This window comes from Puma concolor, chromosome E3 (assembly GCF_028749965.1).
Source record: "Puma concolor isolate L17-30 chromosome E3, mPumCon1.1.hap2, whole genome shotgun sequence".
Lineage (NCBI taxonomy): Eukaryota > Metazoa > Chordata > Mammalia > Carnivora > Felidae > Puma > Puma concolor.
The window spans coordinates 4757076-4782387 of NC_141682.1; the positions used below are offsets into that span (position 1 = coordinate 4757076).

Below are 25312 nucleotides of genomic sequence, written 5' to 3' on the forward strand. Positions count from 1 at the left end.
GCACAGGCTGGGAACAAAGCAGAGTAGGCCCTCGGGTCCTAGGCCCCTCCAGGGGGAGCTCAGTGCTGTGAACTTAAGGAGGCCAAATCACAGAAGGTTCTTGTGCTCTTGTAATAGTACTCTGAAAACGGACTCTTAAAATCACACTGTGAGGCAGTTACCAAGTAATTTCTAAATACAGAGGCTTGACAAGTGTCCCACAGCACACAGAAGGAAGTGTGGAGGGAGGGAACTTCTTACTGAAACCTGATACATGCGAACCACTGTGACGGGCTCGCTCCACACTGTACCCAACCTGATTCTCCCATTAGCCACGTAAGGCATCCACTGTTCACCAAGAAAACTGAAGTTCCACACGTTTAACACATTTGCTCAAAATCAGAGACCTACCTGGTAGAACTGGAATTAAAACTCAAGGGGTGGGGGAATCAAACCTAAGTTTGATCAAGATTCTAGATCCAACTAGAATCGGTCGGATATGTTAGAACCGGTTAATGATGCCACAGCATACAGTCAGCAAAATCTACATGGTCAAAACCTACAGGATAAATAACCTATTTTTTTCAACAAATGACCAGCAAGTAAAAGTAAAGGGGGAGGAAGGAGAGAGAAGTTATAGATTGAAAGAGATTTAAGTAACCTATCAACCAGCTGCAATAAACAGATTTTACTTGGAACTCAATATAACTGAAGGTTTTTGACACATCCAGAGAAATTTGAACAATGACTGGATACCTAATAATGTTAATTTTTAAGGTGTGATGATGATATTTTGATTATGTTTTTCAAAAAAAGTCTTTATCTTTTAAAGGTAAACACTGAAATAGTTATGGATTTAAAGAAAGTGAAACTTTCCTTGGAATTTGCTTCAAAACAGTCTGGGAGAGAGGGAGTGGGCAGGGTGGGATGAAACAAGACTGGGCGGCACTGACAGTTACTGAAGTGGAGTGATGGGTAAGCATGGGCTCGTTAAAATACAATCGCTAATTTTATACGTGTTTGATGTTCATAATGAAAGGGGAAAAAAATCCAGGGAACTGTGATGGGCTCCAGTGAACATGCGTATGTTAGTAAACTAAGCGATCATCATGCGTGTAGGGTGGCACAGGGAAGGCCTACTGTGGCCATAATGAGAAACATCCCTGGGTGTGCTTCCCACACCCTACCCACGTGGGCGTCGCTGTCTAGGGCAAAACTCTTACACACCATTTGCATACAGCAGGGAGAGGTTCTGAACAGAGGGCATCAGGTTTTAGCTTCTGCCAAATAGAACTTCCCCTTGAACACCCCACTTCCATTCGAACAGTCCAACCCACCCCATTTCAAAACCTGGTAAAATTTCAAACTACCCACCCAAACAAGCAGACACCACAAAAAATATGAAGGGCCAGAAAAACCAAGAAAGGGATAAGGAAAGTATAAATAACAGGGGAGCCACAAACCCCTACCACCTCCCACCCAAGTGATGAGTGGGCTGTGGGATGACCAGGGACAAGCATCTGCTAGCCAAGTTCCTTTTACCGGTCCCAGGATGGTGGCAGGGACACTGCTCCCAGGACCAACCCACCCCAGGCCACAGGAGCTGTCCTTTTCACTTCTCATCTGGGCTCCCTGGAAGCTCAGCAAAGGTGTCAGGCACCAATGGAGCAGTGAAGATGCTAGAAGAGCCTAAAGATGAAAGACCCTTTCTTTCTTGTGGTCGCTGGTTTTGGGGGGAAGCTCATTCATTTTTCCCTGACAGTACAGCATCCTCTATTTAGCGTGAGGAATGAGATTCAGAAATAGAAAGCACTAACTGTGCGGTCCCCTCAGAGTAATTTTACCTAAGCGTAACCTACAATTAGAGGAGTTTGTGGACAGCTGCGTGGATCTTCCTGGCCATCTAAAGGGGGAAAGGGCTAGACTCAGGGTGAGGCCACATTCACCCATGTGACCTGTGCCCAGCTGGAGAGGAAATCAGGGAGGGGCGCTGGAACACACGTTTCACACCTAGCCATCTGGCTCTCCACGTGACATTCGTTACCCTCTATATCCTCACGGGTAAACCAGAACTTCCCTGCTTCTTTTTTGACACATTTTTTTAAAAGTAGGCTCCACACCCAACGTGGGGCTCAAACTCATGACCCCAAGATGGAGTTACATGCTCCACTGAATGAAGCAGCCACGAACCCCTACAACTTCCCTGCTGCTAATCTCTTTCTTTTCATTCAGTTCCTCCTGATCAGCAAATACCTTTGTCTATTTATCTTCACCCTGACAAACTCCTTAGCTCTCTGCCATCATAAACCATCCAATTTCCACAAGCTAAACTCTTCATTCTGTTATCAAGGGAAGAAGTAGTCAAGAGGTGTGACCCCACCAAGAAGACCAATGAGCACCTTTCGGGTGATTGCATAGTGTCCTTTGAGCTCATGCAGGGCCCACTTGATGTCCTGACTGCTGAGCATTTTGAAGTCGGCCATCAGGAGGTCAGCAGCTTGGATGAAGCAGCGCTGGTCAAGAGGAGCCAATTTAGAATAGTCAAAAAAGTCTAGTTTAGGCAACTGAAACGAGAGAGGCATAACGTTAGGAGAACAGAAGTGCATTTCCCATGTGGCACAAATCACTTTAAGAACTGCTTATTACAAGGGGCGCCCGGGTGGCTCGGTCGGTTAAGCATCCAACTTCAGCTCAGGTCATGATCTCGCAGTTTGTGGGTTCGAGCCCCACGTCGGGTTCTGTGCTGACAGCTCAGAGCCTGGAACCTGTTTCGGATTCTGTGTCTCCCTCTTTCTCTGCCCCTCCCCCACTCACGCTCTGTTCCTCTCTGTCTCAAAAATAAACGTTAAAAAAAATTAAAAAAAAAAAACAACTGTTCATTACAAAATAGAATACTCTCACTTGTACTGATAATCACTCTATGGGGGTTACCAGCCCTGCACAGAGATGAAGAAATTGATGGTTCAGAGATGCTAAATAAGCTGCCTAGAGTCCGGTGACTAGTTTTACCAGCCAGAACTAGTAAAAAAGTATAGCTATGGATTTGAAACCAATCTGTCAGTCATCTTCTTTCCACAAAATATTCAGAAAAAACTAGTACTTCTGTTACAGAATATGTAGAAGAGTCAAAACAAGGTGTGGAGAGTAGGACTGAGCAGCCATGAAGCAGTTCTGTTCTAGACTTTCCTTTCCACCTAACACACTAAAATACCAGTTAGGATTACAAATAAAAATGATGATTAAGATTTTAGCAAATCAAACTGTTTATACCGTGATACAGGATTTAGTTATATAGGTACATGCACTGTATATAAATCTCACATCAAAAGAAAAACTATAAACAGACAATGAACTCTAGGCAATGAAACGCATGCTTAAGTATGTACGGAGAAGTGGGGCGCCTGGGTGGCTCAGCTGGTTAAGCGTCCAACTTCGGCTCAGGTCACGATCTCACGGCTTGTGAGTTAGAGCCCCGTGTCGGGATCTGTGCTGACAGCTCAGAGCCTGGAGCCTCTTCAGATTCTGTGTCTTTCTCTCTCTCTCTGCCCCTCCCCCACTCACACTCTTTCAAAAATAAAAAAACATTAAAAAAAATTAAAAAGTGCTTGGATCATTTAAAAAAGTGTGTATGGAGCAGTGTTGATGTTTTTGTGATTTACTTTGAAGTGCATCATAATGAAATGAAATATAAGAGAGATGTACTGACAGACAACTGGATATATCCTTCTATGGGGTGGATATTATAAAGTGGATATATTGGGGCGCCTGGGTGGCGCAGTCGGTTAAGCGTCCGACTTCAGCCAGGTCACGATCTCGCGGTCCGTGAGTTCGAGCCCCGCGTCGGGCTCTGGGCTGATGGCTCAGAGCCTGGAGCCTGTTTCCGATTCTGTGTCTCCCTCTCTCTCTGCCCCTCCCCCGTTCATGCTCTGTCTCTCTCTGTCCCAAAAATAAATAAACGTTGAAAAAAAAAAATAATAAAGTGGATATAATAAAATGTTAACTTTTACTAGTACTGCTGGTACTTGGGTATAGAGGTGATCCATGTAAAATTCATTTGGCTTTACTTACCATATGTTTGAAAATTTTCATAATAAAATATTGAAAGAAAAAAAGAAATGAAAAATCTTGGCCAATTCTGGTTTCATTTTAAAAACTTGCTTTGTAAGACTAAAGATATGGAGGGTTTAACTTTTGTGGGAAAGAGAAGATGGAGTTACAGTAAAAGAAGTTAAATACAGAAGCCAAAGTGGCTCAGGAAAGAAATCCCACTGAAGGAGAAGTATATTCTGAAATCCTGTTTTGCAGACTGGTCTTTAAGGATGTGTTCTGACCAAGCACTTTCTTCCCACAAAAATGAAAACAGCAGAGCACTTCCAGGTAGAGACTGCAAACAAAGAGCACGACACTTGCCTTGGTCTCATCTTGGCTGGCAAGCAGGCTGCTACTGGGGTTGATAATGACTCTGTCTTCCCTCTTTGGATAATCTGGATTTTCCAGAAGAAAATTACAAAGTCTGCAAAAATAAATAACATTTTCATAGCGCTTCCAAATCCTACACTGCCCATTGATTCAAATACAACGATCGAAAAATAATGTGCCCTGTCATACACTATGATTGGCTTAAGAAATTAAAATGTGGATCAGAAAAATGAAACAAATCAAAAAGATACACTTACTTTCTACTTTTTGCTTCTAACTTTAAAAAGCAATAAGCATACTAAAAACGCACACTTCTCTGAAGTTTTCTATTAGTCAATGTAATGAAGTCACCGAAATTCTTACTGGTTTAACTGGATGGAGCTGGAGAATCTAGATGAAGAGGATCTACCGTTTGTCAGAAAACTCTAACAAATAAAGGATGGGAAAACGTATTCGCATTCACGATTAAAAACAGTTTGCTGGGAGCCTGGGTGGTTCAGTCGGTTGAGCGTCCGACTCTTGATTTCGACTCAGGTCATATTCTCAGGGTTGTGGGATCGAGACCTTTGTCAGGTTCTGTACTCAGCGTGGAGCCTGCTTGGGATTCTCTCTCTCTCTCTCTCTCTCTCTCTCTCTCTCTGTCTGCCCCTCACTGCTTGCATTCTCTCTCACTAAAATAAAACAAAGAACAAAAACCAGCTTGCTAAGTAAATAAATGGAAAAATTAACCTTCTATTAATATTTTTTTTTAACCCTATGGCAATATAAATCCCCATGAGCAATTTGAGTGACATTCAGTTTACACAGCTAACTGCAAGGCTGAAGGAACAGGCCATGTCTGCTTAAGAATGGACTGTCTTTTGGCTAAAATGAACAAATCAGGAGACTATAGATGCTGGCGAGAATGTGGAGAAATGGGAACTCTCTTGCACTGTTGTTGGGTATGCAAACTGGTGCAGCCGCTCTGGAAAACACAATGGAGCTTCCTCAAAAAATTAAAAATAGAACTACCCTACGACCCAGACGTAGCACTGCTAGGAATTTACCCAAGGGATCCAGGAGTACTGATGCACAGGGGCACATGTACCACAATGTTTACAGCAGCACTTTCAACAATAGCTAAATTATGGAAAGAGCCTAAATGTCCATCATCTGGTGAATGGATAAATAAGATATGGTTTATAGATACAATGGAGTGCTACTTGGTACTGAGAACGAATAAAATCCTGCCATTTGCAGCAACGTGGATGGAACTGGAGAGTATTATGCTAAGTGAAATAAGTCAGTCAGAGAAAGACAGATATATGTGGAAGATGAGAAACTTAACAGAAGACCGGGGGGAGGGGAAGGGGGAAAAATTACAGAGAGGGAGGGAGGCAAACTGTAAGAGACTCTTAAATACAGAGAACAAACTGAGGGTGGATGGGGGGTGGGGGGGAGGGGAAAGGGGGTGATTGGCACTGAGGAGGGCACCTGTTGGGATGAGCACTGGGTGTTGTATGGGAACCAATTTGACAATAAATTATGTTAAAAAAAAAAAAGGATGGACTCTCTTCATACCAAACCCACAGCCTTGTCCTTTCATCACTCATGAAATACTTTAAAGGTAAGGAATAGGGGCGCCTGGGTGGCGCAGTCGGTTAAGCGTCCGACTTCAGCCAGGTCACGATCTCGCGGTCCGTGAGTTCGAGCCCCGCGTCGGGCTCTGGGCTGATGGCTCAGAGCCTGGAGCCTGTTTCCGATTCTGTGTCTCCCTCTCTCTCTGCCCCTCCCCCATTCATGCTCTGTCTCTCTCTGTCCCAAAAATAAATAAACGCTGAAAAAAAAAAAAATAAAGGTAAGGAATATAAATAACACACGCTGATGTATCATTGCCCAGATTTAACAAATGTTAACCAGCAAGGTTCTTCACCCCGAAACGACCCAATATGGCAACAAACTGAGCTCCTGGGACGATTCCACAGCGACAGCAACAGCCTGGGCGGCATGCAGCACAAGCCGCTGCAGTAGCAGGGAAGCTTACGGGCCACGTAAGGGCCACGGGGCTTCCCTGCGGGATGGCTCCTCCATCCTTTTCCCCTCCCTTGCTCCTGCAGGTTCTTAGGATGACTCCGCTCCATGATTCTCAACTCTCTCCTTTCCAGGTCTCTCCTGCCCCGTGTTGGCTCCAATACTGGAGCCTTTACTTGTTAAGACAGGTAGTAAGTAGGTAAATAAGACAGGAAGAGGACAGAGGAAAAGCACTCCCCTCCAGCATCTCTTCTCACCCACGGGCCAGTGCTGGGGAACCGAGCAATGGAGAGGCATGCTTCTCCTGCAACGCCGAGGGCTATCGGCCCGATTGCAAAGCCCCCTCCTCAGCCTACTCAAGGACCTGGTCAGCACTGGTCGGCATCCCTCCACATCTTCTTCTTCACCATCACTTCAGGAACCCCATGTGCTTACCATATCCAAGCTCTCTTGGTGATCACCATGCCCAGTCTACTGGAACATAGTGCCAGAGACCCAGAGAGGGAAAATCCTCTTCCTGCACCACAGCTATAGCAAGGAGAGGCACCCCAGGTCAAGAACTCTGAGCACGTTTCTCTTTGAAACCACAGTCACTAACGGCGATTCTCTTTTCTGGTATGAAGTGATGAGCATTACGGGTTATACAGATCTTGGCAGGCTGACCTGAGGATTAGCCATCACCAAGAATCACTCAGTATCTACGGGGAAAGGCCTCAAGGTCTAAACTCTGTTCACGTGCACATCTGGACATACTAGAACCCAGAAGTGGAACAGCTCCTCCATTTCAAACATGCCTGTTCGTAATGTTTTGGTAAGTGTGGCTACTACAACCCAACAAACTGCCAGGTATCAGGAATTTGGGGAAAGATAAAAAGGTCACACAGTGAAGAAGCTTCTTTGATAGACTAGTTATCCACGAGTGAAGCCAATGGTCTCCAAGTGGGATGCATGAAAGATGATCTGCTAGGGTACTGGAAGAAACTACTACAACTCCTGTTTTTTAAAGTCTCACCCTTAAAAACGTTTTCTATTTTTACGTATTTTCTAAAGTGTGAAATACAGAATTACAGTATAGGACACAGAGGTAGAATGGGAAGTATACTTTCTGGAAAACAAAACAAAAAAACCTCCCAACCATAATTTAGGGGGCTCTTCTCTGACCCATTCACCTTGTATTTTTTATTATTATTTTTAAATGCTTATTTATTTTTGAGAGAGAAAGAGACAGATTGCGAGCAGGGGAGGGGCAGAGAGAGAGACACACAGAATCTGAAGATGCTCCAGGCTCTGAGCTGTCAGCACAGAGCCCAACGTGGGGCTTGAAATCACAAGCCAAGAGATCATGACCTGAGCTGAAGTCACTTAACTAACTGTGCCCACCCAGGCACCTCTCATTTTGTATTTTAACATCTTCAGATCACATACTGAAATGCTGCAAGATACGGAATTCCACAAGGCAGAACTCAAGAGGCTCTCATTGTTACATGTTTATGTTCCAATCTTTTTTGATAATTTTTTAAAAAGTTTTACTTATTTTTTCAGACAGAGCATGAGCGGGGGAGGGGCAGAGAGAGAGGGAGATACAGAATCCTAAGCAGGCTCCAGGCTCTGAGCTGTCAGCCCGGAGCCTGACGCGGGGCTCGAACCAACGGACTGTGAGATCATGACCTGAGCCGAAGTCGGATGCTCAACTGACTGAGCCACCCAGGCGTCCCAAAAATTTCAGAAATAAAAAATTCCTGCTTGAAAATACCAGTAGCCTAGAGGATGGTGAAGAAGGCTAAATCTGGTGAGGAATGGAGCACGGGAGGCATGTAGAAGCAGGTTCAAAGGTGCATTATTTGTGAAAATCAAAAAGTGGAAACAACTCAACCGTCTATCAAAAGGAGAGGGAAGGCGTGCCTGGGTGGCTTAGTCAGTTGAATGTCCGACTTCAGCTCAGGTCATGAGCTCATGGCTTGGGAGTTCGAGCCCCGCATCGGGCTCTGTGCTGACAGTGCAGAGTCTGGAGCCTGCTTCAGATTCTCTGTCTCTCTCTGCCCCTCCCCTGCTCGCGTACACTCTCTCTCTCTCTCTCTCTCTCAAATATAAACATTTAAAAAAAAGTAGAAGGAAAAATTACAGTATTTTGATACAAATAGATACCACATGGCAATGAAAATGAATGAATTATACTTACACAGGGCACAGAAGAACCCCAGAAACAGAATGCTGAGTGAAAGAAGGCAGTCACAAAAGAATAGAGACAATATGAAATCTTCACAAAATCTTCAGTGTTCACAGATGGTGGCAACATTCACATTTTTGAGGACTTCTGGGTGGTAGTTACATGCATGCTTGATTTGTGATAAATTAAGCAGCTATCTTTACTTTGTCCATTTTTCCGTATCAGTATTGCAGTCCACAAAAAAAAAAGGTTTGAAAAATGCTGAATATTAAAGTACATCAAATTATAGTTAGGAGTTCCCAGGAGTCCAAACCTAAGTGAAAGTAAAACCCCAGAGAAGTGAGCTAAACACAGAGGCAAGACCGTCCAGAGTGCACTCATCGATCCTAACAGACTTGAGGCCTTAGTTCACAGGGCACACAAGGTTAAGAGACAAAGCTCACAAAGCAAAAGGAAAAGCAAGCCTGAACACTGACGATGAATGGATGGAGAGGAAAACCAAACGCCCTGTGAGAACTGGTGAAGACCACCCAGTCCTAACCCAGGACTAAATGCTGACTCTCTGGATGATCCTGCAGACAGCCCTGCAGACAACAATCTGAAATATAAAGTGGTGCTAGACCAACACCACCCCTGGGCACATGAGGAAAGACACAGCAAATCCTCCCCTGAAGGAAGAGTTTCTATCAAGACCTCAAAAAATGAGCTCACAATCAAAATTTACAAGAAACACAAGGAAACAGGACACCAAGAGAGCCGGCAGAAACAACAGAATGAGATTCATAAGAACTTGACATCAGAATGATCACACTCGGAACACAAGCTACGTTTATTCGCTGTGTTTGAAGAACTAAATGAATTAAAAATACAGGTAAAAAATAACACTAGAAAAATGTTAAGGAGAATTATAAGGATGCCAGAATGAAAAAAATATAGGAACCGGAACCAGAAACATAGTGGATGAGTGTAAAGGCAGATTACACGCCATTAAAAAGACACTTAGTGAGCTGGAAGACATCCCTGAAAAAATCATACAGAGTGTATCAATCACAGAGACAAAGAGATGGTGTTAAGAGCCACAGAGCACGGGGGAGAGCGTTAAAGCAGAGGGGAGAAAGAGAACAGGATCTGAACAGACAATGGCTACCAAATTTCCAGAACCAAGGAACATCATCCATCTGTGGCCTACAACAGTCTGCATTCTAACTGTACTGCCTCAATGCATGAAGCACAAAGTAACTATCAAACATTTCTTACTTCACTCAATCAATAGTTTTCATTAATAGTAACACTGGTACAATTTTACCTTATTTTATGTATACTGTAGGACAAAGAAAATATATTAATATTAGAAATTAACGTTTTAGTGGAAGAACACATAAATGTAAAATTTAGAAAGACCAAGAAAAAAAAACCTTAAAATGTTAAATCTGGATGGGAAATTATGAATATAAGTCCATGATTTAAAAAGCCTTGTCTGGGGGCGCCTGGGTGGCGCAGTCGGTTAAACGTCCGACTTCAGCCAGGTCACGATCTCGTGATCCGTGAGTTCGAGCCCCGCGTCGGGCTCTGGGCTGATGGCTCAGAGTCTGGAGCCTGTTTCCGATTCTGTGTCTCCCTCTTTCTCTGCCCCTCCCCCGTTCATGCTCTGTCTCTCTCTGTCCCAAAAATAAATAAACGTTGAAAAAAAAATTTTTTTTAAAAAGCCTTGTCTGTCCCCTGAAATAGCCTACAAGTGATGACATGGTAGTGGCAATGAGGAGCAGGTCTAGTCCTCAGATATTAGTTTATAGGATCAACCCTTACTCTACGGAACCTAGGTTTCTTGGAGAAACGACAAGATTCCAGGTTTAGGACAGAAAAGTTCAAGGTAAGCAAAGGCAACTCGGTATTTTAAATTTTTTTTTTTTTTTCAACGTTTATTTATTTTTGGGACAGAGAGAGACAGAGCATGAACGGGGGAGGGGCAGAGAGAGAGGGAGACACAGAATCAGAAACAGGCTCCAGGCTCCGAGCCATCAGCCCAGAGCCTGACGCGGGGCTCGAACTCACGGACCGCGAGATCGTGACCTGGCTGAAGTCGGACGCTTAACCGACTGCGCCACCCAGGCGCCCCATAACTCGGTATTTTAGAAAGTAAGGACGCCGGCTCAGACTAATAAGGACCACGCCAAAAAGACACAGATGCATCTTAAGAGGCTCTTACTGGTCAAACTTAGGATAATTCTGTATCAAACACAAAAAGGTTGTAACTGACTGTAAAACACCACTTCTGTAAAACCTTTAACTCCATAGTAACCCTAAAAAAGAGCAAGAAGAAGTAAAGGGGCAAGATGTCCTTAAGCACATAACAATCCATGAGGCAGATGTTATCGATGCTCACTGTACAGTCTTTTAACCTATGTTAAAAAATACTAGGGGGAAAAAGTCAATGTCATTAAAAAAAGTAAGTGGCGGGGCGCCTGGGTGGCTCAGTCGGTTAAGCGGCCGACTTCGGCTCAGGTCACGATCTCGCAGTCCGTGAGTTTGAGCCCCGCGTCGGACTCTGTGCTGACAGCTCAGAGCCTGGAGCCTGTTTCAGATTCTGTGTCTCCCCCTCTCTGACCCTCCCCTGTTCATGCTCTCTCTCTCGGTCTCAAAAATAAATAAACGTTAAAAAAACAATTTTTTTTTAAAGTAAGTGGGGGACTGTTCTAGATTAAACAGCTAAAGAGATAAATACATGACGAAAACCTTGACTCAATCCTGGTTTAAAAACTGGTCACAGCGCTGCCGCTGGGCAGAGGGCAACAGGGTGGCCACTGGCACCAACAGTGTCTTTGTACAAATTAGGAATAAGCATCTCCTCTAGGCTGCTGACCTGGGAAACGGGGCTCTTCCCTCTCAGCCACGGCAGGGAACAGCTCCCAGCTGCACCCTTGCCTGAGTGAGTACCACGGTAGAAGCTATAATCTCTGAGGACGGAGGTTTTGGTATACTCCCCCTTCTGTGTTAATTAGCTGAAAATTGTATTAGTTTCAATATTCTACTGTTCTTCATTAACTTGTAACTGTTTTACCTCCGCACGCTGTAAGGAGGGGAAAGAGTGTGAAAGGAAAGAGACTTACTTTTCATTTTGTGTTCTTTGGGACACTGCTATTTTTATTTATTTAAAAAAAATTTTATTCTTCCCCCTCCAACCAGAACATTTATATTTTTACAAAATCACAGTTCACATTTTTATGATAAAGGGACTAAAGAAACACTTCTATGCATTTTCCCAAATAGAGAAAGTGGTTGCAGAACACTGGTACAACCACAGGGAAGACAATGTCTTTTAACAACCTGACCAAAATACAACCTCGACCAAAATGAGTTATCAATGCTCAGAATTAATGAAACACCTTCATTCCACAGCCACGCAGGATTCAGTAAAACCCAGAAAACAGTCTGTATGTGACAAAAATGAGAACTCTTCAGATAGGATTATTAAAAACGACAAAATGCTAAGTGAAATAAGCCAGTCACAAAAAGACAAATACTGTGTTATACTCCTAATATCAAGTCCCTAGGGTAGTCAAATTCAGAGAGACAGAAAGTAGAAGTGTAGGTCCCAGGGCCTGGGGGGGCGGAGGAGCGGTGGGAATAAGAAGTTAATGTTAAAGGGGACAGAGTGTCAGCTTGGGAAAATGAAAATGTCTGGAGATGGTGTTGATGGTTGTGCAAAAATGTGAAGAAACTTAATGCCAATGGTCTATATACCTAAAAATGGTAAAAATGGTAGGTTTTCATATTATGTGTATTTTACCACAATAAGAAAAAAAAGGCATGGTAGTGTACTTACACATTCAAATCATAATAATTCTTCAAATGAATTATCTCCTCAACATACCCATTTGCAACATCTGGAAATCTCGCTTCCTAAAAAGGAATAAAGACATTATTTGTATTTTATCCACTACAACGGTTTCAAATTGCAATAACAGCCAGAGGGCAAAAAGTAAAATGACTGAAAATGACAAAAGGGCTGTAAAGCAGGTCTGTGCCCCGACTTCTCTGTCTACGGAGACTGTGGACTCTAGAGAGGCCCCTAGCAATTATCTGGTCCTCTGCCACTTTGCATATCCATTCTTCACTCTTTCAAAAAACACTGAACATCTCAGCCCCGGCAAAGGCAATCCAAAGGGGAGTAAAGCACTACCCCTTAAGGTGCACGTGAGCTAGTGTGCCGGATGAAAACACCTGGGGGAAGGAGGGTTAAGGGCTTGTTCAAAGGCAAACGGCAGCTGAGCCAGAACACACAGCCAGCCCTGCATTACGTTCTACATCAAGGATATCCAACAGAACTCCATTCAATGATGGAAACGTTCTATTCTGTGCTTGCCACCATGGGAGCTATTCAGCCCCACGTGGCTATCATGCACACCGAATGTGACTAGTACCACTGGAAATGGAATTTCAGGTTCTATTTGTTAAGACATTTAATTTTTTTCTTCAACGTTTATTTATTTTTGAGACAGAGAGAGACCGAGCATGAACGGGAGAGGGTCAGAGAGAGAGGGAGACACAGAATCTGAAACAGGCTCCAGGCTCTGAGCTGTCAGCACAGAGCCTGACGCGGGGCTCAAACTCAGGGACCGCGAGATCATGACCTGAGCCGAAGTTGGATGCTTAACCGACTGAGCCACCCAGGAGCCCCTATTTGTTAAGACGTTTAAACTTAAACAGCCACACGAAGCTACCACATTAGACAGTGCACCTCTAGCCTGTTTTATGGGTCCGAATTAGAGTTAACTGAAAGCCTTTTTAAAACCAGGGGATTGCTCTTATGACAGCACCACGGTACCCATGATCTGCTGCTAAAATCCCATAGGGCTTGTTGGGGGGGGGTTAAGGATAGATTAAGGGATCCTAATTTAATTTCTGTATCATCAGAGTTTCTCTTCTTCTGTTCTATATATCTTGCTGTATATCCCTTAAGAAAATGAAGCCCCCCGCCCCAACACAATGATTTTGAAGTAAAAGAAAATGCAGCTCATTTAGGGTGTATAATTATTTACTTAATAAAATAAAACTTACTGTTTCTTTCACTAAAAGTGCAACGAGTTCTTGATCTACCTCAGTAGCTTCGTGCCCCCAAAGGTTTTCCAAATTGGGCTCCTGAGATCCTTGTAGTGGAAAGGCTGGCCCGGGCTCCTCATCATCTATTGCTAACTGCTGGTCTTCAAGCTCTCCCAGAGGATGGCCAGGCTGCGGAGAGGAGGGGCCCGGAATCCCATCCTGCTGGGGTTCGGGTCTTGGAAAAGCCGGCCTTGGAAAAGCCAGCCCTGGGGGCTCACGCTGATACAACAATGGGCCTGGTTCTGCTTCGGGCTGCTGCCGCTCCTGAGGAACCACCTGGTTTGTTATCTCCCGGGGCTGCTGGTTTAGGGACTGGAAGTAACGATGGTCTAACCAGCAGCCTTCTTCGATGACCTGATCATCCAGGATACCAGGTGATTCTCCAAAGTTTGATAAAAGCTCTGTTTCTGAATCAGATGACTGGTTCTGAGAGTCCAAAGGATCACCTTCTGGTAAAAGAAGGCCACGTTCTTCCAAGATAACGATTTTCTGCTCTGATCTGGGGTTGACAATGTCATTTGCTACTTGGTTATGACTTGGTCCAGGTTTGGGTTCTCTTTCTGTTTGGCCACTTGGCTTAATGAATTCAGAAACTCCAGGAGGCCCAAGATCCAGAAATTCACCGTAGTCATCTTCAGAATCATCCTGTGCCCCAGAATCAAACAATGAGCTGTTACACACTGAAAAATAGCCGTTCTTATCTGATTCAAAGGCTGCTCTAGACTTTTTAGGCCTTTCTTCTCCCAATCTTTTGAGATCTTGCCACTGGGCAGCTGGTTTGATGAGATTGGGTCGTGATGTCTGAGGTTTATTTGTCTAAAAAAAATTAAATTTTAATAATAATAATTCAATTTCTTTCCTATGTCTTTGTCTCCTTGTGTACTTATGTTGAGCTTCTGAGACAGGACAGGAAAGAAACAAAACCCCAAACACCCTAACCCACAAAACCTATTTTTCCCAATAGTGATCTTAACACTGAAATTTGATCACATTATAGTAATTCTAAGAATCAAAGTAGCCATTCATAGATTGGAACCTGAGTTATAGTTTGAATTATAATCTCACCTGAAACCACTAAAAAGTAACTATGAAGTAGAGAAAGTAATGAAGGAATGACAACACAGTAGGAGTGTTCAATAAACATGAAAAGAATCTAAGCTTCATTAGTTACTACCAAAATATAAATTAAAAAAGATCCCCCCCCCCCATAAGACTGGCAAACTTTTTAGTTAGATAATATCAAGTACTGATAAGGATGTGGGAAAACTCTCGTGCTATTATGGTGAATTTAGGACAGCAATTTGGCATTATTTATTAAATTAAAAAATGTATATAGCCTTAGCAGCTTTAAGTGTAACCTTTTCCTATCTATCCCATGAACCCTTATGTATCTACAGGGGACATATAAAAAGATATTCACTGCCACATTGCTTGTAACATAAAAAGAAAAAAAAAAACCCAGACATTCTAAAGTTTATGCCCAAGAAATTAAATCAACTATTATCTATTCTACAAAATATTCTCCCAACTCCCCTCCCCCAAAAGAGGTAGCTCTGTATGTACTGAAATGAAAAGCTCACCAAGAAATGTCATTAAGTGAAAAAAGTTGTAAAACAACACAAACACAGAGTGATTATTTAAAAAAAATTTTTTTTTCAACGTTTTTTATTTATTTTTGGGACAGAGAGAGACAGAGCATGAACGGGGGAGGGGCAGAGAGAGAGGGAGACACAGAATCGGAAACAGGCTCCAGGCTCCGAGCCATCAGCCCAGAGCCTGACGCGGGGCTCGAACCCACGGACCGCGAGATCGCGACCTGGCTGAAGTCGGACGCTTAACCGACTGCGCCACCCAGGCGCCCCCAGAATGATTATTTTAAAAAATCAAAACACAAGACATAAACATAACCACTTCTAAAAGCATATATGTGTAACACACACACACACACACACACACACACACACTCACTCACTCACTCACACTCAAAGAAAATGATCTGGAAGAAAACATGTCAAACTGATAACAGCAATTCCTCAGGGAAATCTCTGGAGAGGAAGGGGCTGCTGAAAACAGACTTTAGTTTATCTGGATTGTTTGAATTTCACGTGTTACTTGTAAATGTAAAAAATTGAAACGGATGTCTATTTTAAGGTAGCAGAATACAGATGCCTTTGACCCTTCTCTTCTCTGAAATCACCCTGTCCCAGGGAGGAGAATGAGACACAACTGAAAATGTCTGATGAAACCAGCAGACATCTGTAATCCCCAATCATAACATATATGAGGAGGAGCAGAAAAATGCAGTGAGGGAAGCACAACCACAGATTTCAGGCAAAGCAGAGAAAGCATCAGAAAGGCAGAGATTTTTCCCAAAAAGGTGGTGTGCCCTGGAAGGGCAAAACCAATACCTTGTTTGGAACAAAGGGCACCTCTACCCCATTCGGCAGCGAGGAGTTTCTGAGGAGGTTGGACTGTACAAGGACAAACACCTCTGTTGAAAGGTAGGATATCAAAGAGACAGGATGGACAGAACTTTGAAATGGGCGTCTCTGGAATCAGCAATCTCTGCCAGGTGGTAAAAAGTGAAGGCTAAATAAACCTACGTGCATGTGCACAAACACCCCCCTGCCTACACACACACACACACACCCTCTGTTTTAAGAGGGAGAGCTCTTGCCAGCCAAGAACAGTGCCTGAGCCCCTTCCCAACACAATTGCCTACAAAGAGCTGGTTCTGGAAAACTTCAGCTTCATTCAAAATTGAGTAACAAAAATCAACTACAAACTATATAAAGATACCCAACTTAAAAAAAAAAGAAATGGCAGATGAAGAACATAATTAGAAAATTAGTACTACATGGGTGCCTGGGTGGCTCAGTTGGTTAAGTGTCTGACTTCGGCCTGGGTCATGATCTCACGGTTAGTGAGTTCAAGCCCCTGCATCAGGCTCGCTGTTGTCAGCACAGAGCCCACTTTGGATCCTTTGTCTCCCTCTCTCTGCCCCCGCACGCTCTCCCTCTCTCTCTCTCGAAAATAAACATTTAAAAAATAAAATAAAGTAGTCAAAGAGAAAACAGTAAATTGAATGAGAAGTCAGAAGAAAACAGCCTAAATAAGGCACAGATACAAAATGATTGAAAATTAGGTAAGAAAACAGTAGAAATAAAGAATATAGCAGAAAAAAAGGTTTTACCATCTATGTAAGTGAGTTCTGAAAGAAGAGAGACATAAGCAGTATTTGAAAACAAAATACAAATAGCCAAGGACAGTGCTTGATTTGTTTTAAAGATCTCAGCAGGATGAATTAAAAAACCCCAAACAAGAGAAACCTAACAATAGCACCGCAAAACTTCAGAAATCAAATACAAGATAAATTCTTTTTTTTTAAAAATTTTTTTTTTTTCAACGTTTATTTATTTTTGGGACAGAGAGAGACAGAGCATGAACGGGGGAGGGGCAGAGAGAGAGGGAGACACAGAATCGGAAACAGGCTCCAGGCTCTGAGCCATCAGCCCAGAGCCTGACGCGGGGCCCGAACTCACGGACCGCGAGATCGTGACCTGGCTGAAGTCGGACGCTTAACCGACTGCGCCACCCAGGCGCCCCAAATACAAGATAAATTCTTAAAAGCAGCAGCACATACTGCCTTCCAAAGATAAAGACTGACTTTTCAACATAAAAATGAAAGCCAGAAAACAATGGAATAATATTATTCCATTGTTTTCTGGCTTTCATCTTTCTAGTGTTAAAGGCAAGTAACTGCCACAAAGAATTTTATATTCAATGAAAATACCAGATTTACTGTAAAGGAAATCCTAAAGACTGTTCTTGAGATAGAAGAAGAATCTGTTTGTAAGACCAGAGATGCAGAAAGGAATGAAGAGCAACAAGAAAGGTAAATATTTGGAGAAGATGAAGTGAATGCCGATTGTATAAAATCAAGAACGCATTGTGTAGGGTTTTAAAAATGTATACACAATTAAAGTATATTTAAAAAACAATATGTAAATTGGGAGATGAGTAAGTAGAATTCAAGTGTTCTAAAGTCTTTACATTATCTAGGAAGACTTTAAAGCACTAATCTATATTAGCGCTGAGGCCTCTACCTGCCCTTAAAATAGATCATATGTTAGACGTGACACCAAAACAATTGACAAAAGAATAAGCTGAATTTCATCAAAGTTTAAAACTGTTATAAAAGCTTCAAAGGAAAAAAAAAAAAAGCTTCAAAGGACACTATCAAATAATAAAAAGACAATTCACAGAATGAGAGAAAATCAGGTATTTGATAAGGGTACAGTACCCAGAATATATAAAAATTCAATAATATAAAGATAACCCTTTTTAAAAATGGGCACGGGGTGGGGGGTGGCGGCACCTGGGTGGCTCAGTCAGTTAAGCGTTGGACTTCGGCTCAGGTCACGATCTCACAGTTGGTGGGTTCAAGCCTGACACTGGGGACTGTGCTGACAGCTCGAAGCCTGGTGCCTCCTTCGGATTCTGTGTCTCCTTCTCTCTCTCTGTCCCTCCCCTGCTTGTGCTCTTCCTCTCTCAAAAATAAATAAACATTAAAAAAATGGGCACAGGATCTGCATAAGCATTTCTCCAAAGTAGATAAACAAATGGCCAATAAGCACATCAAAAGAGGCTAAATATCATTAGCCCCAGGGAAATGCAAATCAAAAGTATGAGATACCACGTCATGTCGACAAGGATGGCTATAATGAAAAAGATCTATACTATACTAACAATTGTCTGAGAGAACATGGAGAAACTGGGAATTGTCATACGCTGCCAGAGGAATGTACAACAGTGCAGCTGCTCTGGAAGACAGTCTAGGAGAGCAAAACACAGTTACCATATGATCCAGCAATTCCATTCCTAGGTGTATGATTTCTATGGTCTGAATGTCTGGGTCTCCCTTCTCCACCCTAACGAACCTGAACAAATGGAATCGGTGCCTTTATGGGAAAGGCTCCGAGAGATCCCCTGCGTCTTTCACCACATGAAGCCACAGTGAGAAGTGCTACCTATGAACCAGAAAGAAGACCTTCACCAGAACACAACCATGCTGGAACCCTGATCCTGGACTTCCAGCCTCCATACCTGTGAGCATTAAATTTTTGGTGTTTATAAACTACCCAGTCAGTGGTATTTTATTATAGCAGCCAGAATGGACTAAGACCATCAAGAGAAACAAAAAGGTATGTCCACACAAAAACTGCTACGTGAATGTTCACGGCAGCATTATTCATAAGAGCAACAGGTGGAAGCGTCCCAAATGTCCATCAATTGATGAATGGATAAACATGTGGTACATCCGCACAATGAAATATTATTCAGCAATAAAAAGGAATAAAGTACTGATTTATGACAGATGAATCTTGAAGACATTATGCTAAATGAAAGCTGGTCACAAAGGATCACATATTGTACGATTCCATTCATATGAAATGTCCATAAGAAGCACGTATGTAGAGACAGGAAGTAAATAAATCAGTGATTGCCTAGCGTGGCAGTGGGGAGGGAATTAGGATTCACTGCTAATGGGCACAGGGTTTCCTTTCGGGATAATGAAAATGTCTTAAAATCGACTGTGTTGATCGGTACAAAACTCTGTAAATAAACTAACAACTACTGAACTGTACCCTTTTTTTTTTTATAATGTTTATTCATTTTTTTGAGAGAGAGAGACACAGAGTGTGAATGGGGGAGGGGCAGAGAGAGAGGGAGACACAGAATCTGAAGCAGGCTCCAGGCTCTGAACTGGCAGCACAGAGCCTGACACAGGGCTCAAATTCACAATCTTGAGATCATGACCTGAGCCGAAGTCGGAGGCTTAACTGACTGAGCTACCCAGGCGCCCCTGAACTGTATGCTTTAAACAGAAGAACTGTATGGTATGTGAGCTAGATCTCAAAAAAGTTGTTTAAAAAAAAATTTTTTTTTTAATATTTGAGAGTGACAGAGACAGAGCGTGAAGCAAGGGAGGGGCAGAGGGGAAACAGAGACACAGAATCCGAAGCAGGCTCCAGGCCCTAGACCCTGAACTGTCAGCACAAAGCCCGACGTGGGGCTTGAACTCACAAACTGTGAGATCGTGACCTGAGCTGAAGTTGGATGCTTAACTGCCTGAGCCACCCAGGCACCCCATCAAAAAACTTGTTGTTGTTGTTTCTTATTACTAAGTTTATTTATTTGAGAGAGAGAGCAAGCTGAGGAGGGGCAGAGAGAGGGAGGGGGAGAGAATCCCAAACAGGCTTCACACTGCTAGCGAGGAGCTCGACGTGGGGCTCGAACTCACGAACTGTGAGATCATGACCCAAGCGGAAATCTAGAGTTGGATGCTTAACTGACTGAGCCACCCAGGCACCCAAAAAAGTTGTTTTAAAAAAGTAGAGAGATCCTATGTAGAAGTCCTGAAGAGAGCAATGTCTGCCAGCCTCCAGCTGCTCCAGTCCCCTGCTGCCCAGCTCCAGAACCATCTGACAACAGTCACATGAGCCAGAACCAACCAGCTGAGCCCTTCTCAAATTCCTGATCCACAGAAACAAACGACTGCAGCTGTCTTAAGGCATTAAGTTTTGAGGTGATACATTACATGGCAATAAGTAACCAGAATAATAATTAATATAAAAGGATAAAAGAAGAATGAATAACTCAAGAAGTTAGTAAAAGGACCATAAGATAAATGCTAAGGAAGTATGTTAAATATACTAAAGCAGAAGAAAAGTATTGAAGAGAAAAACAGAAACTGATTAGTAAGAAAACAAATGGTAGCACTATGAAATAAATCTCAAAGCAATTTCTTTGGTAAAAGAGTAAGAGAAGAGGGGAGGAAGGAAGATAATGGTTAGTTCATTAAATCAGGAAAAAGGGGATAAAACACAAGTACACAAAACAGAAAAGGAAAATGGAGGAACCATAGAGGATGTAGAAAGAACAGGTTAATTTGTTTTACTAAATACACTAAAAAACCTTGAAGAAATTATTTTGTAGAAAATATCTATTATACCAAAAAACTGGTATTAAAAGTAACAGAAAATATAGACATGTCAATGACCACAGAGGAAGCTGAGATAGTTTCAAAGAACTGACCTCTAAGAAAAGCAACAGCCCCAAATGCCTGTATGATAAATTCAGGTAACTCCAATGTTATTTCAAATAGTGTAACAAAGCACAGAAGAACAAAGAAAACTTCTAAATTCTTTTCATGAAGTCCGAATCAATCACGTTTATAGAAAACCTGTCAAGGATAGCACAGGCACACACATACATCCATGGGCCAATCTCACTTATGAGATCTATGAAGAAAACCTTAAGTAAAATCTCATCAAATGAAATTCAAGAGCATACTACCATTACATTACAATACTATTCCGAAGTAGTCTATCCAGAGACAGCAGAATAATTTACCTTAACAGATGAAAGAAAATCCTATGATAATCTGCACAGATGCTGAAACAGAATTTGACAGAATTCTATATTCACTCATAATAAAAACTTAAAGAAGAGGGGCACCTGGGTGGCTCAGTTGGAGGAGTGCCCGACTTCAGCTCAGGTCATGATCTCATGGTTTGAGTTCGAGCCCGACATCGGGCTCTCTGCTGTCAGCACAGGTCCTGCTTAGGATCCTCTGTCACCCTTTCTCTCTGCCCCTCCCCCACTGACATTTTTTCTCTCTCTCTCAAAAATAAATAAGCATTAAAAAAAAAAAAAAACAACCTTAAAATAGATGGCTCCTTCCTTAATGTACTTTAAAAATGGTATCTCAAGCAAAAACCACCATCACAATTAGCGAAGAAACATTAGAAGTATTCCCATTTAGGGGAACCTGGGTGGCTCAGTCAGTTAAGCATCTGCATGATCCCACAGTTTGAGTTCGAGCCCTGCATCAGGCTCTGTGCTGACAGCTCAGAGCCTGGAGCCTGCTTGGTATTCTGTGTCTCCCTCTCTCTCTGCCCCATCCCCACTCATGCTCTGTCCCTGTCTTAAAAATAAATAAAACTTAAAAAAAAATTTTTTTTAATGAATAGTAAAAAAATTTTTGTAAATAAAAAGTAAAAAAAATAATTATTCCCATTTATGTCAGTTGGTATTTTTCTCATTCCTATTACCACTATTAAGGTATAATTTAATTAGATAAGAGAAAAATATAAAAACTGGAAAGGGAGAAACTGCAAGTATCTTTATTTCCAGCTAGATCAGATGCCATCCCTTGAGAATAGGGTCAACTGAAAAACAACTACAGACAATAAAAATAAGGTGACCTGAGTATGAAATTATCATAAAACCCAACAGACTCTTCAACTAAAAAAGAAAAATGGTTAAAAGGAACAGTGGGAAAAAAGATGCCATTTACAAAAGCGACAGAAAAGAGAAAATAACCAGAAAGAAACAGCAAAAAATGTTTAAGATTTATAGTAAGAAAAATTCAGAACACTCTGGCTGAGGGATATAAAGGAAGTCCAGACCGAATGGAAGGAGAAAGTTAGAAAGGGTCAGTATTATAAAAATTGTTCTGTAAACTTAACAATAACATGTGTTCTGAATTTATCTACCTTTTGGAATTAGAAAAGCTGACCTCAAGATCTGTATAAAAATAGCACTAAAACATCCAGGATGATTCTGAAAAATGTAGAGTTACAAAGGGGAGATAAACACTACCTGATATTAAGACTCATGATAAGATTTAATGATTACAACAATGCAGACTCATGCACAAATAGAGCCAATAGTGCAGAAGTCCGGAAACAGACCAAAACATACGGCCTCTAAAGCTATGGGGACACTGGGCGGGGTAAAAAGGTACTGCTCTCAGAGATGCAGGGTGACAGCACACATGCAGCGGCACAGGCTGCACGAGCGGTGCTCTCAGGCGTCCTACAAGGCCCTACCTCCCACTGCCCTGGGGCTGAAGAATCAGATCACTAACTTGCAATGATGCCTCATCAGGGTAAGTTTAAGAACACTCACTTCCGTCAGGATGACATCATCATCCAGGTCCTCTTCGTCGTGTTGCTGAGGAGCTGGGGTGACCAGCATGGGAACCCCTTCCTCATCAGAGGAGTCAGATATGGTGATGGGTCCATCTCTGAGATTGATCCAGTCTAGAAGGAGGCAGAGAACACGTTTACCAGGAGGCGGGCACAATCACATTCAGTCTTTTAATTCAATTTTGGCATAAAAAGGGTCAAGCCTAAAGCCAAGCTACTGGTATGTTAGCTTATCTCCTCAAGCAGCATGTGCACCCAAATATTAACAGCCAGGTTTCCATGGAGATCTTCGTAATAATACATTTTGGGAATCCAAAGAAATAATCTGACAGTATTATCAACTTTTTCTTATACAAGGCTGGAAAAATCTGTTGATAAAATCCTCACTGCAAATTTTTAAAAAGTGAAATCACGGTCTCCCCCTCATCTCTACTCCTCCCAGGGAATAAACATTGTTTTATTCAACGGATTGGTCTGAAAAAACTTTCACTCAAACACGGTAAAATTTCATTTAATATTTAAAATATCAAAATTTACTCGCCTTAGACATAAACCTTAAAAATCATTTATGCAAACACAGTTGAGTGTTTTATTTTTTTTAATTTTTATTAGGAAAATTTTTTTTTTTTACATTTTATTTGTTTTTGAGAAACAGAGTGAGACAAAGCGTGAGCAGGGGATGGGCAGAGAGAGAAGGAGACAGAATCTGAAGCAGCCTCCAGGCTCTGAGCAAGCAGTCAGCACAGAGCCTGATGCGGGGCTTGAACCCACAAACTGTGAGATCATGACCTGAGCCGAAGTCGGACGCTCAACCGACTGAGCCACAGAGGCGCCCCACAGTTGAGTGTTTTAAACACCATTTAGTATCCATGACAGTAAACAATAGAACTTTCCTAATTTCCTTTTAAATACAACTATCTGGATAACTATATGTTCAAAGTTGCTAACTTTTTTTTTTTGTCTGAAGATAGAGCGTGTCCAATTTGAATTACTGAATAACACAAACTGTCAATTTTTTCCTGCCTGACCCATGGGAATGTTAAAGGTTAAAAGAAGCAACGAAGAGAAAATGCATTCAGTGTCCTAGAGAAAAGGTTAGGGGGGAAAAAAAACCAAAACGAGAAAAGAGGCATCATCATTACAAACACTGAAATTTTTCCATTAAAGCTCTAATATCTTTCTCAAGGTTAACGCCTCATTTATTTTTATGGCACCCAACAATTTGAACAGCAATCTGAAGTCAATTATCTCACATGATTCATCCCTGTGACAGAGCTGTGGGGACAGCAGTTTAAAGCAGGTAAGTCTGTAAAATCTAAGGTTTGACCTCCGAGGTCCAAGTCTCTGCTCTACCATATGCCAGCCGTATGAGGCTGTTATCTAACTTCAGCAAGCATCCACTTCTTCAACATTAAAAAAGGTTAGTGCAGAAGGCTCAAACCCGCGGCCTGCAGGGGGGACAACCAACCAGAGCTGGCCTAATACATGCTGCAGAATTCTAGATTTTCCTGAATGTTCTCAATCATTATATGCCTTTGGTCATTTCCAGTCATTAAATGGCTGTTTTTGACAATTTTGTCTCATTTTATCACTGGTTTTGGGGAGAGAATTTGCCAAGCTCCTCGGCCACTCCAAAAACCCCACCCTGAGGAGGCCCATTGTGAAGAGACACTAAGGCAGAGTACTAGACACCAGGCACAGGGTCAAGAGAGGAAAGAGGCGCCCGTGAAATAGAATAACGAACGAGGCCCTGGATGCTTTCTGTTGCTTAGCTCCCAGAATGCTGGCAGCCAGTCTTAGATTCCATATGCAGGAAACTGTAGACTCCTCTCTGGAAGAACTGGTCCAAGAAAAAAAAACACTTATAGACCACCTTGGAAGACCCAATGAAAAAGCTGGCTTGAAGCTTCTCACCTCATAGTGAGGTCCAATGGTTGGCAAAATACTCCCCCAGCACACCATGTATAAACACGCTGGCTTTGAAAAAAATAGTTTAAAAAACTAAAGTGTAACAAAGTCTACGAATCAAAAATATAACTTCATGAATACAAAAGGCCCACAACTGGATGACCATCACCAAGGTCAGTAAATACAACATTTTGAGTACATTAAAAGCTTCCTGACTCCACAGACTAGTTGTGTCTGTTTCTGAGTAGGCATTCATTTCTGGCTTTCTTGCAAATACTGGTTCCACGTATCCATGTGGTGGCATGTGCAGTAGCTCTCTCTGCTATCCGCAGTCCACCACGTGACAACATTACAAGTTATTTATTCTTCTGTCAATGGACTTTTGGGTTGGTTCCAGTCTTGGCAATTTTGGATACTGAACATTCTTACACACGTCTCTTGGTGTGCTCATTTCAGTTGGGTACGTTCTAGGAGCAGAAGAGCTGAATTATATGGGAAGCATATGTTCAATTTTAGTGGATGATGCCAAATAATTTTCCAAATTATGCCAATTTATATTTCCACCAGCAGTGTGGGATGGTACCCGCTACTTCCTGTCCTCACTGGAGCATAGCCATGCTCATTCATTTATATATTATCTACAGCTGCCTTCACTTTTTTTAAAATAATTTTTTAGAATGCTTTTTATTTTTGAGAGAGAGAGAAAAATAAAGAGAGAGAGAGAGAGAGCACA

General features: G+C 42.2%; 1 protein-coding gene across 3 annotated transcripts in view; it reads right to left on the reverse strand.

Annotated features, from left to right (window-relative positions):
* The window catches only part of RNF216 (ring finger protein 216), a 143856-nt gene that overhangs the window by 102688 nt on the left and 15856 nt on the right, over positions 1-25312 (reverse strand). For 2 of the 3 annotated variants that reach the window (XM_086691839.1, XM_086691840.1), the window contains exons 3-7: positions 22652-22785; positions 13634-14491; positions 12399-12475; positions 4390-4492; positions 2379-2543 (exon numbers count right to left, since the gene is read on the reverse strand). In XM_086691839.1, the coding sequence (XP_086547965.1) occupies positions 2379-2543; positions 4390-4492; positions 12399-12475; positions 13634-14491; positions 22652-22785 (1337 nt within the window). The remainder of the gene's footprint in view (positions 1-2378; positions 2544-4389; positions 4493-12398; positions 12476-13633; positions 14492-22651; positions 22786-25312) is intronic. The other variant, XM_086691841.1, reaches the window with a different exon arrangement.